Source organism: Giraffa tippelskirchi, chromosome 5 (assembly GCF_054371585.1).
Source record: "Giraffa tippelskirchi isolate mGirTip1 chromosome 5, T2T-mGirTip1v1.2.pri, whole genome shotgun sequence".
Lineage (NCBI taxonomy): Eukaryota > Metazoa > Chordata > Mammalia > Artiodactyla > Giraffidae > Giraffa > Giraffa tippelskirchi.
In genome coordinates, this window is record NC_137279.1 from 22026374 (window position 1) to 22042318 (window position 15945).

The 15945-nt window shown below is 46.3% G+C and overlaps 1 protein-coding gene across 3 annotated transcripts in view; it reads left to right on the top strand.

The window, feature by feature from the left end:
- ASTN1 (astrotactin 1) overlaps positions 1 to 15945 on the top strand; it is a 345878-nt gene that overhangs the window by 323067 nt on the left and 6866 nt on the right. For all 3 annotated transcript variants that reach the window (XM_081493881.1, XM_081493880.1, XM_081493879.1), the window contains exons 21-22: positions 5179 to 5279; positions 15059 to 15242. In XM_081493881.1, the coding sequence (XP_081350007.1) occupies positions 5179 to 5279; positions 15059 to 15242 (285 nt within the window). The remainder of the gene's footprint in view (positions 1 to 5178; positions 5280 to 15058; positions 15243 to 15945) is intronic.

The following is a 15945-nucleotide window of genomic DNA, read 5'->3' on the forward strand; positions in this document are numbered from 1 at the left end:
GGAGGAGGGCATGGCAACCCACTCCAGTATTCTTGCCTGGAGAATCCCATGGACAGAGGAGCCTGGTGGGGTACAGTCTGTGGGATTGCAGAGTGGGACACGATCGAGTGATAGCATGCATGCCCTTCATTAGTAGAGTAACCGATACAAGGAACAAAGATTTGGAAATATGGAACACCTCACCCACTGGAAATGCCTCAAACTCGGTGCAACTGCAATTCCCATTTATAATGAGGGCTCAATAATTCCTGTCACTAAGTTGCAACTGTTAATTAGGAATTTCAAGGCTCCTATGAGGTGGCTCAGAAGGTAAAAGCGTCTGCCTGCAGTGCAGGAGACCCGGGTTCTATCCCTGGGTCGGGAAGATCCCCTGGAGAAGGAAATGGCAACCCGCTCCAGTACTCTTGCCTGGAAAATCCCACGGATGGAGAAGCCTGATAGGCTACAGTCCATGGGGTTGCAAAGAGTTGGACACGACTGAGCGACATCACTTCACTTATGAGCATGAGGCTGGCGTGGTTGTCTGTTAGGAGTGCCAGTCCTTACCCACCCTGGGACCGTCCTCATGTTGGCCTTGGTCTGGTTACATTTCCTGATCAAAGACCTGAGCCTCATGCCTTCTCCAACTCTGCTGTCCTAGGTGAGCTTTCAGTGTCTCCCTCTTACGTCTTGTAAAACACAAACGTTCTGTCGAGGTTGATTACATAAGAAATGATGAGACTGCAGGAGCCAGAGGGGAAAAGATACAGCCAATGTCCACCAGGTGGCGCTGCAGATCACATGCGGAGGGCACGCAGGCAGGCCTGGGAGAGGGGCTCCTCTGCAGGACCATCAAGTGAACCGGAGCATCAGTCCCTGGCGTAAGGGGAGGAGCCCTGCATTAAGAGCTGAGAACACACGGGCCCCACACCTGGCTTTGCTTCTAGCCGATGAGTGATGAAGTGGAACACAGCGTTTCTGCAGCTGTTTCCTTATCTGTAATACAGAGGAAGGCAGCCTTCACTTACGGCACGTTCACTACATGTAGGTGTTTCTGGGAACCCTCCAACCCTGTGAGATTAGGGTTACTGTGCCCATTTTATAGTTGAGGAAACTGAGTTCAGCAGCACTAAGTAAGTTCCTCTGAATCACACAGCTTGTCGTCTGGGAGTGGTGGGTGGTTAAGAACTGAATGAAGTTTTGCACTTTCTTCCCTGCGTCTCACTCCCAGCCAGCCCAGGGCTACTGGAAGGATCAAGCATGATATTATTACTCACCTTAAAGCACAGAGCTGGCTCTTCACCTGAGATCCACAGAGGTAGAACATCCTTTCAGTATCACTGGCTCACTTTGTCATCCTACCCACTTTATTTGATGCATTGGAAAAGCATTATTCTGAGAAAGGCCTACAGTACAAAAACAGCTAAGAATCTCTGGTTAAAAAAAAAAAAATCCCTGGTTAAAAGGGAGTGTCTGGTCTAACATCTTCATTTTACACATGAGGAAACTGAGGCCAGAGTGGAGAGATGACTCCTGGGCCTTGTAGCCCACCATCCTCATCACAGTGTGTGCCCACAGGAGAGCTGCTGCCTTTGGAGGCTGGGGGATGAGACAGTGAACAGATAATTCAGAAAGAGGGAGTGGATTTGGAGCCATCTGCAGAAACCACCACACCTGGAGGGGGCAAGTGTGAAAGTTGCAGATAGAGGCAGTCAGCCCTAGGCAGCAAGTCCAAGGATGCTCCTGCACATCAAGTTTCAGTCCTTTAAAACATCAGCCCTGGAGCCAGAACAGGGTTGCGTTGGTTCACACACACACACACACTCACAATACACGTGTCATTACACAGGCTCTAACGACAAGCTGAGCAGTCCCAGCAGGCAGGCAGTGGTGGAAAGGGACCAGTAGCTCTGGACAAGGCAGTAGACGCGCTTACACATCAGCCCTCCGGATTGGGAGCAGAGCTTATCTCTTCTGCCCACTGATTCCAGCTACGTGCTGTCCTATGAGTGTCCAGTAGTAGAAACGATGATGCTGACAATGAACAGAGAAGACTTCCTGAAGTAACTGCACATGACATTTCCACTTGAAATGCATAAAGTGTTCCCCAAGCTTGCTTCAATAGTAAAAGTAATCTGGCTACTCCTCAGGGTCCCTCAGGACTGAGACAGCCAGGACCACTGAGGACAGTCTCTTAGGCCAAGAGTTTTCTCTATTTAGAAGCATGTGGGGAAGCATTGCCTTTCCTAGTACCTTGCTTTGCTATTAAAAATGATAAGGGCTTAGGACCCTAAATTGTATACTAATTGCCCAGTCAGAGTAATGAGAATTAAACACAGCACACACAATTTCATCCCAGCCCAGAATCCAGTAGACTTAGTGAGAACTCACAGCAGGATGAAGCACAAAGCGAAACTCAGAGGAATGGGTCAAGTGAGGTGGGGTGGGGATTAACTGCATCCCGGCACTGAGAGAGAGCATCCATCTGACAGCCACTGTGCTATCTGAGACTTAGGACGTTTTGGTCCAGGGAAACTGCTAGAAATCAAGCGTCCAAGGTTAAATAAGGTGTGCTACAAGAGGTGGCTGGAACCCACTATTGGCCATCCAGGGCAGGTGACCCCTAAGCCTGTAAATATTCAGGCAGACAGCATCACATGGCCCATCAGCAGGTAGCAAGATGCCAGCCCTGACCTGGAGTCCTAAGGCGATTCTCAGGACCCTGGGAGGTGGACGGGAAAAGATGAAGCAGAGCGATCTTACAGAGGACTGGACATCAGGCAAGCTGGATCTCAGGGCGGGGGTTCAGGAGGTGGGCTCAGACACACAGTTGGGGAGGGGCCAGTTAAGGAAGAGAGCCTGGTGGTGAGAGCAGGGCACAGGGCCAGGCTCATGCTGGTGGTCCTGTGACTTTGCTGGCAGCTGGGCACTGACCTCACGGAGAATAGGACTTCCTCTTTCCTGACTCTGGTGAGAAGGGACAGTTGGAAATGGGGTCAAGGTAGAGTCTGCACATGAGGGTGAGGAGGAATGCATCCATATGGGAGTCCCTGAAAGTGGGGTGCAGGTCTGCAGTCTGCGGGAGTCCCTGAAAGTGGGGTGCAGGTCTGCAGTCTGCCCTTTATACCTCTGGGCCCATCCCTGACAAACAGCTCAAGACGATCTAGAGCAGAAGGGCAGAGAAGGAAGGTGAGACCTGGCTTGAGACCGGGTTGTGGGGGTAAGACTGGGAAACGGAGCAGGTACCAGAAGGGCAGATCAGATGTGCCGGCTTCAGGGTTGGTGGCCTCAGTCACAATTCTAGAAATAGTCGCAAGAGGCTGATCCAGTGTTTGTGTGTGGCGGGGTCTAGAAGGAATGATGAAAAATTCTGGGGGCTGCCATTGCTAGGGATCCAGGCAGCCCAGAGTGTGGGCCTAGATGCCAAGGGCTCAGATCTAGGAGGGGAGGGATGGTAGGGGAGAAGGGCAGCCAGCCCCTGGGTTTTGATTCAGAGTGGCAGAGGGGTGTAATACCAGGCAAGGTGGTAGATCCGAACTAAGGAGCAAGGCGAGAAGTAGAGGGCAGTAGAACTGACAGAGCCACTTGTACACGTAAGATGGGGAAGCCAAGCTCCTGGTCCTTGTTTGATTGACAGCAGAGAGGCAGGGCAGTCCTGCACAGCCGGTGGGGTGGGATTCCAGCATGAGGCTGAGGGGGGCAGCCCATCAGGACACACAGGTTCTTAACACCGACCATTTCCCAGGCTTTCTCGGTGGGGAGGCAGTCAAAGATGCAGGGCTGTCTTTTCTCTGCAGAGAGAATTGTGTTATTTCCTGGCAGAGTCTTTAGGCAATTTCCATTTCTTTTCTGCCTCGGGGTTCAGCTGTCTGAGGCTCATTTACCTGAACAGGTACCCGGGCCCCTCTGTCTCGGGGCCTCTTTCTTCTTCTCACCTCTCTTCCTCCCTGCAGCTCTGCCCAGAGGAAAGAAGATCCAGACTTGCCAATAAATGCAACCTCCCAGGGAGACACAGCAAAAGAGAAAGAGACAAGAAAAGCAGTGTTAATGATTTGCTTTAGACTCACTAGATTAGTTGTTAGAGGCCTTGGGCACTGACACCAGGGGTTATCTTCGTGGTTATATTCAAATTCCTCTCTGAGGAGCAGAGCTTGGTGTTGCTTTTTCCTCTGCATCCAGCTCCATCACCTGAGGGGGAAATTTTACATTGAGCCTTTGATGGCCAGGTCTTTATCCTCTTTCTGGAGTGTGTGTGTCTGTGTCTGTGTGTGTGTGTGTGTGTGTGTGTGCATTTTGAAGGGTGGAGGGGGCTCTTAGAACCACACCTTCTCATTGCCAGGGGTAGCATAAGATTTCCACTCTGGCCTCCTGGTCCATGGCTGGTAGCATCTTCATGGGTCAGAAGGAGTTGTGTGTAGGAAATGGAGGGTTCAGTCACAGGCAGGTCAGGACCCCTTGACTCTGGCTGTTTCACTTCTGACTTTAAAGAGGAAAACTGTCCTCAGTGCTTGGCACAAAAGCCTCAACTGAGCACAAGATGGACAGAACAGAATTGATAGTAGTGTCATTGGGTGCCAGGTACTATGTTATGTATTTCTGAACTTTATTATCCCATTTCATCTTCACAGTGATCTGCAAGCAATTTTATTATCATCCCCATTTCACAGAGAGGGAAAATAAAGCTCAGAGGTGTTAACTACAACTCCACATGGCAGGGAGTGGAAGTTTCAGACCTACGTCAGGCCATCTGTTTCCATAGATGCGTGCTCTTTTCCTCAGCTCAGTAGCTGTCAGGATGTAACAGGCATCAGAGTCACCTGGAAGGCTTGTCATAGCACAGATTTTGTCCTCATGCCTTGAGTTTCTGATTCAGTAGGTCTGGCATGGGGTATGAGGAATTTCATTGCTATCCACTTCCCTGGCGATACTACTAGTCTGGGGACCCCACTTGGAGAAACACTGCCCTGTGCCATGATGCTTGCTATCATGTAATATCCTCAAGACAGCAAATGACAGCCCAGGACCCACCAAGAAGTAGTAAAAGACTCTATACTGAATACCTGATGACCTGGGTGATGGTAGTAAGTGCATGACTGGGTGGTGAGAGCAGCCAGGGCAAACCCGTCCATCCAGGCAAGGCTTGGTTGTCAGCCAGAACCCGGTGAGTTCTCTCTGTTGATGCCCTCCTCTCCCTGCCAGGTTCACCCTGTGGGGCGTGGACAACACAGGACGACGCTCCAGGCCAAGTGATGTGATCGTGAAGACCCCTTGCCCCGTGGTGGATGATGTCAAAGCCCAAGGTAAGAGACACGGAGGCTGGCAGAGTCTGTTGAGGGATGCTCCGGGGACCTCCCCTCGCCACAGGGAAAAGGGGAGCAAGGGACTCAAACAGAACAGCCTGGAGTTCAGAGGGGAAAGGGGAGAATTCAAGGCTCAGGAGTGGAGCATCTCCTTTGCAGGAACTCCTCAACCTCTGCCTCTGGTGTGGAAATCTGCATTGCACCCCAGTATTCCACATGGTCTGTAAGTCAGGAAACGTAGCAGACACTGGTGAAGGCCCCAGACACACATGGCAGTACACCAGGTACTTAGGGACGTGATGCCAGGTGCTTTAGTACCTGTGGCTTCTGCCCTCAGGATGCTGATGGCAGCATCCTTACCCTCTTCCTGGTTTTTTTTTTTTGTACATCTGAAAGGTTATTTTGAATTACAGTAAAGGAAGACTACAGATTGAGAATGCATTGCTGTATGACTCCCTCCTGCAAAAGATGTGTCAAAATCTTCATTCTGTATTTTGGAGTTGTTATGGATCAGTTCTTTGGTAAAGAATTGTCCTTTTTCAATGCACCAGAATGAGCCCTTGTCAGTTAGGAAGAGTTGGTTTTCAGTCAGCATCCATTATACAAATAGCACATTTCTGACTGCTGCTTCTCATGAAACTTCCTGGTGTCTGGATAGCATCCCTTGCGCTAAGGTTTATTACATTCCCTCCACAACCAGGATTTTACCCTGCTGGGCACCCCTTCTGCAGGGCCCTGGCACTAGTTAAAGTGATCTGATCAACTACCAATATCTATTAGCACTTGGACTACTAATGGAGCAATAGCATGTGCATATTAACAGAAATGGTGACTGAAGTTAGAAGTTTAGGTTGTGCAGCTTTTGATAAGAGAAGTTTTCTTGCCAAGCTGGCCTGTAGTACCCCTCAAATTACCTTAACTGTGGCATCTGACTCCAGCTGCATCAAGCTGGTTATGAGTTGACATAATCCCACAATGTTCAAGGGGAACAATGCAAAGTCACACTGGGAAGAGAGACCTAAACCTACTTTATTTACTTTTAAAAATATTTTATTTATCTATTTATTTTGGCTACGCTGGGTCTTCTAGTTGAAGCAAGTGGTGGCTGCTCTCTAGCTGCAGTACATGGGCTTCTCATTGTGGTGACTTCTCTTGTTGTGGAGCAGACTCTAGGGCTTGCAGGCTTCGGTAGTTGTAGCACATGGACTCAGTAGTTGCTGCTCTCAGGCTCTAAAGCTCAGGCTCAGCAGCTGTGGGCTTAGCTGCTCTGAGTCATGTGGGATCTTCCTGGACTAGGGATTGAACCTGTGTCTCCTGCGTTGCAAGGTGGATTCTTCACCCCTGGATCACCAGGGAAGGCCTGTTGTTGTTATTCAGTTGCCAAGTCATGTCTGACTCTTTGCAACCCCGTGGACTGCAGCACACCAGGCCTCCCTGTCCCTTTCTTATCTCTCGGAGTTTGCCCAAGTTTGATGTCCGTTGAATTGGTGATGCCATCCAACCATCTCATCTTTTGTTGCCCTCTTCTTCTTCTGCCTTCTACGAAGACCCTAGATCTACTTAATTAGGATCCCTGATGCTGTAGCACTTTACAACTTCTGAAAGGGAAGGACTTTCATTTACTGCCTCATTAAACATGCATGGCACGCTAAAGGCACAGTTATTTTCAACACAGAAATCTGATCATGTTAACGCCTCATCTTACAACCCTTTAACGGGTTTCCATTCTTTTCCTGATGAAGATCAAAATATGTATCAGGCATATTAGGACCTAAATAGAGGAGCCCTTGCCCACTTCTCTGGCTTCTTCTTGCCCCTGCTCCCCATCAGTCTTTGTATTTTCTTAAGCCTCACTGCCTCTCTCAGTTCCTCCAAGATACCATTTCCAACACGGAGGCTCTGCCCATGTTGGGCTCCCAACCTCAAGTCTGCTCCAGCCCCACCCCTTCCACTGAGCAACTCCTCAGTCTACAGTTTCGGGGCAAGTGTCCCTGCTCCGAGGAGGAGTCTAGGGCCCTCATAGTGCCATATTTCTTTCCTTCAGAACACTTATCTCAGTTTGTTACTATAATGCCTTATTCTGTGTCTGTCTACCTCATTAGTCAGTGAGTTCCGTGAGAGCAGAGTTCTGGTCTCTCTTTGCTCACAATCGTGTCCCTAACCCTCAGAAAGCAGCATGCTGACCGACTGGTTCCAGGAAACTTAGATTGTGGGGTCGGACTACACAGGGACAAGTTTCTGCTCTGCCATCTAACTACCTGACCTTGAGCAGGTTATTTCAGTCCATGCCTCAGCTTATGACTCTGTAAAATGGGGTGGTGATTATGATACCCTAGATAATAAGTTTCTAGTGAGAGTTCAGTAAGTAAATTTATGTAACTTTAAAAAAAAATTTATTGAAATGTATTTGATTTACAATGTTGTGTTAGTTTCAGGTGTACAGCAAAGTGAATCAGTTATACATATATGTAGATCTACTCTTTAGATTCTTTTCCCATATAGGCTATTACAGACTATTGAGTAGAGTTCCCTGTGCTCAACAGTAGGTCTTTATTCATCATCTATTTTATATATACTAGTATGTGTCGATCCCAATCTTCCAATTTATCCCTCCTCCCTCTTATCCTGTGGTAATTCCCATTTTGCTTATAAGGTTAAATTAGGTATTTAAAGGGTTCTTATGGAAAAGACTGAAAACCTTCCTTTGTCTCTCAATACTAATGAAGAGAAAGTCTCTATTAGAAAATAGTTTTCAAGCTATGTATCAAGATAATTCCCCCTGTCAGGACTGTTGGTCTTCACTGAGATGTTACGGCTGACTGGAGACCTTCAAGTGTAAGACCAATGTGCTTCTCTCTGGAGTGAATGCTGCCTGGCTTGTAGGGTGTGGACAGAATGAGTTTTGAACATCTGAGAAATCCCTCCATGCTGAAAGCATAATCTGGGGTGGAACACCCTTAGATGAGAGACTAGGGAGGGCCCACAGCACCCCTACTTCATCATCTGTTGATGTCTTACTCCAAGCCAGAGCAGGGACAGGTGGTGAGAAGGTGCCCCAGCTCTTTCTCTTTTGGAGACTTTGCCAATGTCCTTGCTGGCAGTGGCAGGCACCCTGGACTTCCTTGCTGAATAGGCAGTGGGCTGGTTGACATCAGTGGGTGATAAGCAGGTTGGAGAGATGCCTCAGAATGCCACCTGCAGGAAGAGATGGATAGAGCAACTCTGGAATAAAGAGTGGGACTTCCCAGGTGGCGCTAGTGGTCAAGAACCCACCTGCCAAAGCAGGAGACGTTAAAGACACAGGTTTGATCCCTGGGTCGGGAAGTATCCTGGAGGAAGGCATGGCAACCCATTCTGGTATTCTTGCCTGGAAAATCCCATGGACAGAGGAGCCTGGCAGGCTACAGCCCATGGGCTCGCAAAGAGTTGGGCATGACTGAAGCGACTTAGCACGCACAAAAGGTAGAATAATCGGGCAGGGAGAGACCACCATACTATTTCTCTGCGGAGCTTCTTTGTGTTAATTCTAGTCCCCAAAGAATATCAAAATGTGCTTCTGATCATTTGTGCTCCCTGACAAAGAAGACTTTCTGAAACCCCAGCAGACCAGCTGGGAGCACAAGAGGCAATTTAATGCTGAGAGAATAAAATAATATTCCCGGGTCCCGTTATCCTTCAGCCAGGAAGGAGTCCTGTACGGGGCAGGTGTGGAGATTAATGAATTAGACTAATTAAGGGCATCCTTGCAAATTAGTACTGGCCTAGCAGTTATACAAAAAAAATATATATATATGCTTTGCCTTCTTCAAACCCAGATGGCGATCATAACCATAACTCACTTGGGTGGAGTTTACAACTAGTAACATATGGGAATTACCTTTTAAGTGACCCAGAGCATGACCTCAGCTCCTAATTATCTAACAGAAAGCCAGATTCTATCTCTTATATGATTATTTTCCTAAACTAGGAATTCTTCTATGAATAATTTTACCACCTCATGACGGTAAAGCCTTTGACCAAATAAGTTTCTACCAGTAAAACCACCCTTCTAGCAGGAAAGGCTATGGTCAGTAATAAGATCAACTTAGTTTCTAGGTTGGAGTGCAGCCTTCCAGGAGTTCTTCATGTGGCTTCACTAAGCAAAGGCTAGTTCTGATCCATCTTTCCTCCAGCAGCCATCCTCCTCTCCTGATGCCAAACATAAATCCTATCCATTTCTTCATTGCTACTTCCACAGCTATTTCTTCATTAATAACACACCCTGGTATTAGATGCTAAAGAAACAAAAACAACAAGGCTCAGAATCTGTTTTCAAGAATTCTGTAATCAGATTTCTGAATTTATCAAATAAAACAACTTATTTCAAGCCCTTTCTAAATATCTGACTTAGGCATTAGGGGGGAAAAAAAATCCCCTGCCTCATGGAGACTATATTTAATCAGGGATGACAAAGCAAAAAACAAAAGAAAATTGGGAAAATAAATACTGTGTCAGATAGTGACATATGTTATGGAGACATACAAGCAGGGGAATGGTTTAAGAGGTGCAGAGGGTAGAATTTCAACTAGAGTGGGCTGGGAAGCAGGTGAAGGAGGAAGACACATAGACGTCTGGGGGAGGGGCCTTCTGCAGGTTTTAGCCAACACAGGGATGTGGAGGGAAGGAGAGTGCATCAAGGTCAAGGGTGAAGGGAGATTCAGTTGCCATGTACCAATGCTGGTCCCAGAGGAAGTAAGAAAGTTTTGAGAGAATGAATTAATATAGAACAGTGGTGGTCAAAGAGTGGTCCAGACCACCAGCAGCAGCATCACCTGGGAGCTCGTTAGAAATGCAGACACTTAAGTTCCATCTGAGACCTACTGGATCAGGAACTCCAGTGGGAACCAGAAACCTGGGCTTTCCTAAGCCTTCCTGGCTGTGAATCAAGTTTAATTCTTAAGTTTGAGAACCCCTGGTGTGAAGGAAGCACAGAGCAGCACAGAGAGAGAAAGGTGGGGGAGAGGACAGACAGACTTGGAGGATGCGGGGGAAAGGACTTTGCGTTTTGGACAGTGCTAAGAATGCAAAGCAGGAGACCTGGGTTTGATCTCTGGGTTGGGAAGATCCCCTGGAGGAGGGCATGGCAACACACTCCAATATTCTTGCCTGGAGAATCCCCATGGACAGAGGAGCCTGGCGGGCTATGTTCCATGGGGTCGCAAAGAGTCGGACACGACTGAGTGACTAAACACAGCACACAAGAATGACAAAGATAAAAAGCCAGTTGGGATTCATGGTCCTCAAGTTTTCATGTGGAATTCTACGATCAGTTACTTCAGTGTGGGGACAGCCTGGGCTTTTAGGTAGTTCCACACCAAAATAATGAAACTGATGACTTAGGACCTCCATTTGGGAGACTTTCATCACAGCACCCAGGGAAGCCATTGCAGAAAGGGTAGATGCTTCCAAGGATGTTTGAAAGTGAAAAGTGAAAGTGAAGTCACTCAGTCATGTCCGACTCTCTGCGACCCCATGGACTGTATGTAGCCTACCAGGTTCCTCCGTCTGTGGGATTTTCCAGGCAAGAATACTGGAGTGGGTTGCCATTTCCTTCTCCAGAAGATCTTCCCAACCCAGGGATTGAACCTGGGTCTCCCGCATTGTAGGCAGATGCTTTACCATCTGAGCAACCGGGGAAGTCCTTGTTTCTTAGTAGAAAGAGCAACCACTGCTTGAGGATAAGACAGCTCCCTCCTGCCCTTGGAGTCACTTCTTTTCATTTAAATAAGACTATTTCCCCCGGCCCCGCTTTTGGACTCCTGCATTTCAACCTCTGTCTCATGGCACTGGGAAAAGCATGATCGAGTAGAGAACCAGTAACAGTGATTTTTAAAAATAATATCTACTATTGTCCGGCTCTCTCTCCCTCACTTCCAAACACCACGGGTGATCCGCATTTTTCACATCTGCTGCCCACCATAGCCCAGCTCATTCTCTCTCCTTCTCCAAGCCTCGGCTTGACTGTCATCTTTCCAGTGATTCCCTCATATTTAAAATTGCAATGCCCCATCCAGCACTCCCAGACTTCCTTCTCCTGTTTTGTTTTTTAACACATCATATTTTACTTATATATTATGTTTATTGCTTCACTGAATGTGTCTTACCACCGGACTGTGTCATGAAATGAGAACTTTTATCAAAGCTTCTCCCTGATGTAGCCCAAGTACATAGAAAAATGTCAAGCATGTGGTAAGCACTCAGTTAAAAACTTTTTAGAATGAATTAATGAATCAATAAATGTGTACTTGCTCTTTCCAGACATCATGCTAAAGAAAGGCTTTACGTTCATCATCACTTTTAGCCTCACAATACTCTTGGAAGATATGTGTTATTAATCATCATTGAACAAACAAGGAAACTAAAACCCAGAGAGGTTAAGTAACTTGTCCAAGGTCACACAGCCAGTGGAGCCCAACTCCATTTGGTGCCATGGTGCCTGTTCTCAAAGCATACCTTTGGGTCTGAGGCCTTTAGTCCCAGCCCTGTTGATTTATTCTGCTGCCCAAGAGTTCTTAACTCCCTTCTCTCTTTTGTTTTTTCTTTTTGTGATGAGGCTGCGTATGTTGACACATTGCCATCTCTTCACTGGCATTTTAACTATTCCTGAACACCCTGCATGTCAAGAGAGAAAAGACCCATATGTATTTTGGATAACTCAAGACTTCTGGGAAGCTGAAAGCTGGGTAAATGATAACCCAAAATACCTTAAAGTCTTTAACATTCTTTGAGTTAGTGAATTCCTCAGATGCTATGAAAGCTAATGAAATAATATCCATAAATTCCCTCAGTGAAGCTAGCAAGAGCCAGAAATACTCAGTCTCTGGAAGCCTAGCATGTAGATCTTTCTGAACATAGCATCCCATTTACTGATGTAGGCTTTTAAGCACGCCCTGGAGTTAGGTTACCTTGGTTTTACGAGATTTATTGTGGAACCTGGGCCTATCTTACCTGGTCTCAGACACAAACGCTGATGCTAATGGCCTTCTCTAGCGGGATATTACTGTTGTGTTAGGAGAATAGTAAATATGCCAGAAAACACCTTCTCAGTCATCACTGTTCTGCAGCAGAATGTCACCACCAGGGCTGGAGCCTGGGATGCCATGTCCCATCACCAGAAATAAGAACAGACTGACATCAGTAAAAGAGCGGGAGAAGGAACCCCAGACCTTGCTGTCTGGGCCCTGATCTCATCACATGCATTTTTCCTCGATTGGTCATTCTTCTCTAAGGACACACTCCCTGTCTCCCGTTGAACACAGCACAGCTCTTAGGATAGTCCCTCTTCTTTCCATTTCTACTGCAGAAATGACAGACTCCCTGCCTATTGACTTGATTCTTTCTCATGTAGCATCTATGGGTCAGCCAGGGAAATGTCCTCTGCCAGAAGTAGTCACTCCAGAAAATATCCCCCAAGACCCTGCCTCCTGCATGTTAAATTGGTTAAACACTACCATCCCCTGAGCATCGATGCAAAACAGCAATGGGAGGTAGATAACGTTTTCAACCCTGACTCCAGCCCACACCGGCTGTGCGACCTTGGGCAGATAACCTGGCCTCTGTGACTGTTCTCATTTGTAGGACAAGAACATTCATAATCATTGTGCAGTGCTGGTGTGAGGATTAGAATTCACAGGTGTAATGTTCTCAGCAATCAATAGGCTGTTAACAAATAAATACCAGAGCTCTTTATAATCTATATAATTTTATTTATATTCTTTATTTTCTATTAATATATAATAAATACCAGAGATCTTTATAGTCTAAATCACTGTCTACTTTATCTCTTGATCTTATTTTAACAACCTGAGAATTTTAAAGTCCTGAAAATCCAAATGAATTTCTGGACTGAAATTATTTTTATTGCAGCTAAAGATGCTGGTTACAAGAGTTTAACTGCTAATGGGTTGGTATAACCTGGTCTGGAGATACATCACCAGAAACCCTCCCCCAAAGTAGATTCAAATGACTCCCAAAGTCATGAATTTCACCAATTGAGCTAACATTTTTGAATCTATTACAGTGTCTGGCCTTATTCTGGCCACTCAGGACACTAAAGAAGTAATATCTGACTCCTGGACAATGAGCAGGATAGAATACAAAATGAAATCATTGCAGTGTTTGGACAAAGGTAAAAATTGTAGTCATTCCAACCCAGGAAACTCTTACAGTGATGGCTCTGTCATTACCAGAAGCCTTGAATTCATTTGAAATTTTGACAAGGAATCAGGGCTTGGCCAACAGGGGGTCAAGTGAGCAAAGTCTGACTCAGAAGGCTGTAGAACTTAGTTTCTCCATCCCCAGATTTAACACTGGGCCCAAGACAAAGTGTTGCTTTCCAGATCTCAGTTCCCAGCTGTTTAGGAAGGAAGTGTGAACAAATGTCCTTTCTGACAGGTTTAATGAGAAAATATTTAATGATAAAGTGCTTTGAGCTCCACAAGAAAGAATGCCAAGGCTGCACAAATTCACTGCCACTTTGCCACATCACCAACTTCGGTCTTATCAATGCATACCTTGGAGGCAGAAATCCAAGGGGTGTAAATTAAACCAAAAGATCACTCATTTGGAATTGCAGAACGCACTGGATTCAATGTACATGTCAGCACAGATCAAGCACCACAAGCTTGCCTTCCCAGCTGTCTGAGTGGCCCTAGCAAAGGACCTGCATTCCTGTGGTCACAGGGTCAGGTTCCCTTTGGCACCGCAGCCACTCCAGGTCTTCATGTTGCTGGAGGCATGACCTGGTCGTGCCTCACTTCACCCCTGAGCCACACACTGCTCCCCACTGCTTAGGACTTCCACACTGCTTTTGCAGAATCCCATTTGTACCCAAGCTATGCAGCCTAGAGCTGCAGGGGCATTAACGCCTCACAGGGGCAAGTGTGAAAGTCCTGTGGACTGATCCTGGATGGGAGCTGGATATAAAGTCTTCTTCGTTTCTCCCTGCCAGGGACTGATGGGAACCGGGTAGCTTCATGCATCCTCTCCTGCAAAACCACCGTCAGTTCCTTAGAGCAATTTCTAATATTGTACTCTGCCTCCTTTCTTGCCTCATTTCTCTCTATCCTCCCTCCTGCTTCCCTGGGACTGCATTTGCCAATAAAGTATCAATCTATGAGCTTTTCCCTCCGGCTCTGTATTTTTAGGAAACATGGGTGAAGACAAAAAAAATTATCACTGCAGTTGACCTTAGAGTGATTCTGTTTGAAGCCTTTCATTTTATAGAAGAGAAAACTGAAACCTGATGGGGCAGAAATAAAGTAAATTACTCAAACCACTTTCTCCATGCCTTAGGTTCAGTATTCCTTAAGTATCGTACACACACACATACACACATGCATATGTATACACATACACAGTTACATGCATATATACACATGCATGCTTATACTTATAATCATATATATATATATGTATATATATATCACTTATATATATATGGGCTTCTAGGCGGTGCTAATGGTAAAGAACTCATCTGGCAATTCAGGAGACATAAGAGATGCTGGTTCAATCCATCAGTCAGGAAGACTCCCCTGGAGAAGGATATGGCAACCCACTCCAGTTTTCTTGCCTGGAGAATCCCCATGGACAGAGGTGCCTGGCCAGCTACAGTACATTGGATTGCAAAGAGTCAGACACAACTGAAGCAACTTAGCACGCGCACACACACTCATATATATGTATATACATATATATATGTATATATAATCTTATTTATTTGCCTTTTCTCCTCTTGTCAGAAATAGCAGACAAGATCTACAATCTCTTCAATGGCTATACCAGTGGGAAGGAGCAGCAGACCGCCTACAACACGCTTCTAGATCTGGGCTCCCCGACTCTCCATCGAGTCCTCTACCATTATAACCAGCACTATGAGAGTTTTGGAGAATTCACCTGGCGGTGTGAGGATGAACTGGGCCCCAGGTAATCAGTAAACTTCATCCTCTCTTTTAGAGATCTCAGCTCTTGGAAACTTTGTAGCTCTTCCGTATAATACTGCCTTCGTGAATTTGCAGATATCCTGGATGAGCTTAGGTGCCTAGAGAAGTAGGTCCTGTGCTTTTAGGCAGCTCAGTTCATACAGATCAGTTATGGATAGGCTGTATTTAAGGAGTCAAGTCATGAATGCATTTCCTGAACTCTGAAAAATACCTTTGCCCTTGAGCTGGTTTACCCCTTCTTTATCATGCTGATGCAGCATTCCAAAGGCTAAACTGTAGGAGCCAGAAGCTTAGTCTTTTGAAAGAAAATTAGAAATGTTATTGAAGGGGTTATCCAAAAAATTTATTGTATGTGAACTTTGCATGTGTTACATGCATATGCAGATTTATTTTTTAAATTAATTAATCAATTAATTTTTATTTTTGGCTGCACTGGATCTTCGTTGCTTTGTGAGGGCTTTCTCAAGTTGCAGAGAGCAGGGACTACTCTTCCTTGCAGTGCATGAGCTTCTCATTGTGGTGGCTTCTTTTGTGGTGGCTCATGGGCTCTAGGCGCACGGGCTTCAGTTGTTGTGGCACAAGGACTTAGTTGCCCACTTAGTGACATCTGGGATCTTCCTGGACCAGGGATTGAGCCCATGCCCCCTGCATTGGCAGGCAGATTCTTAACCACTGGACCACCAGGG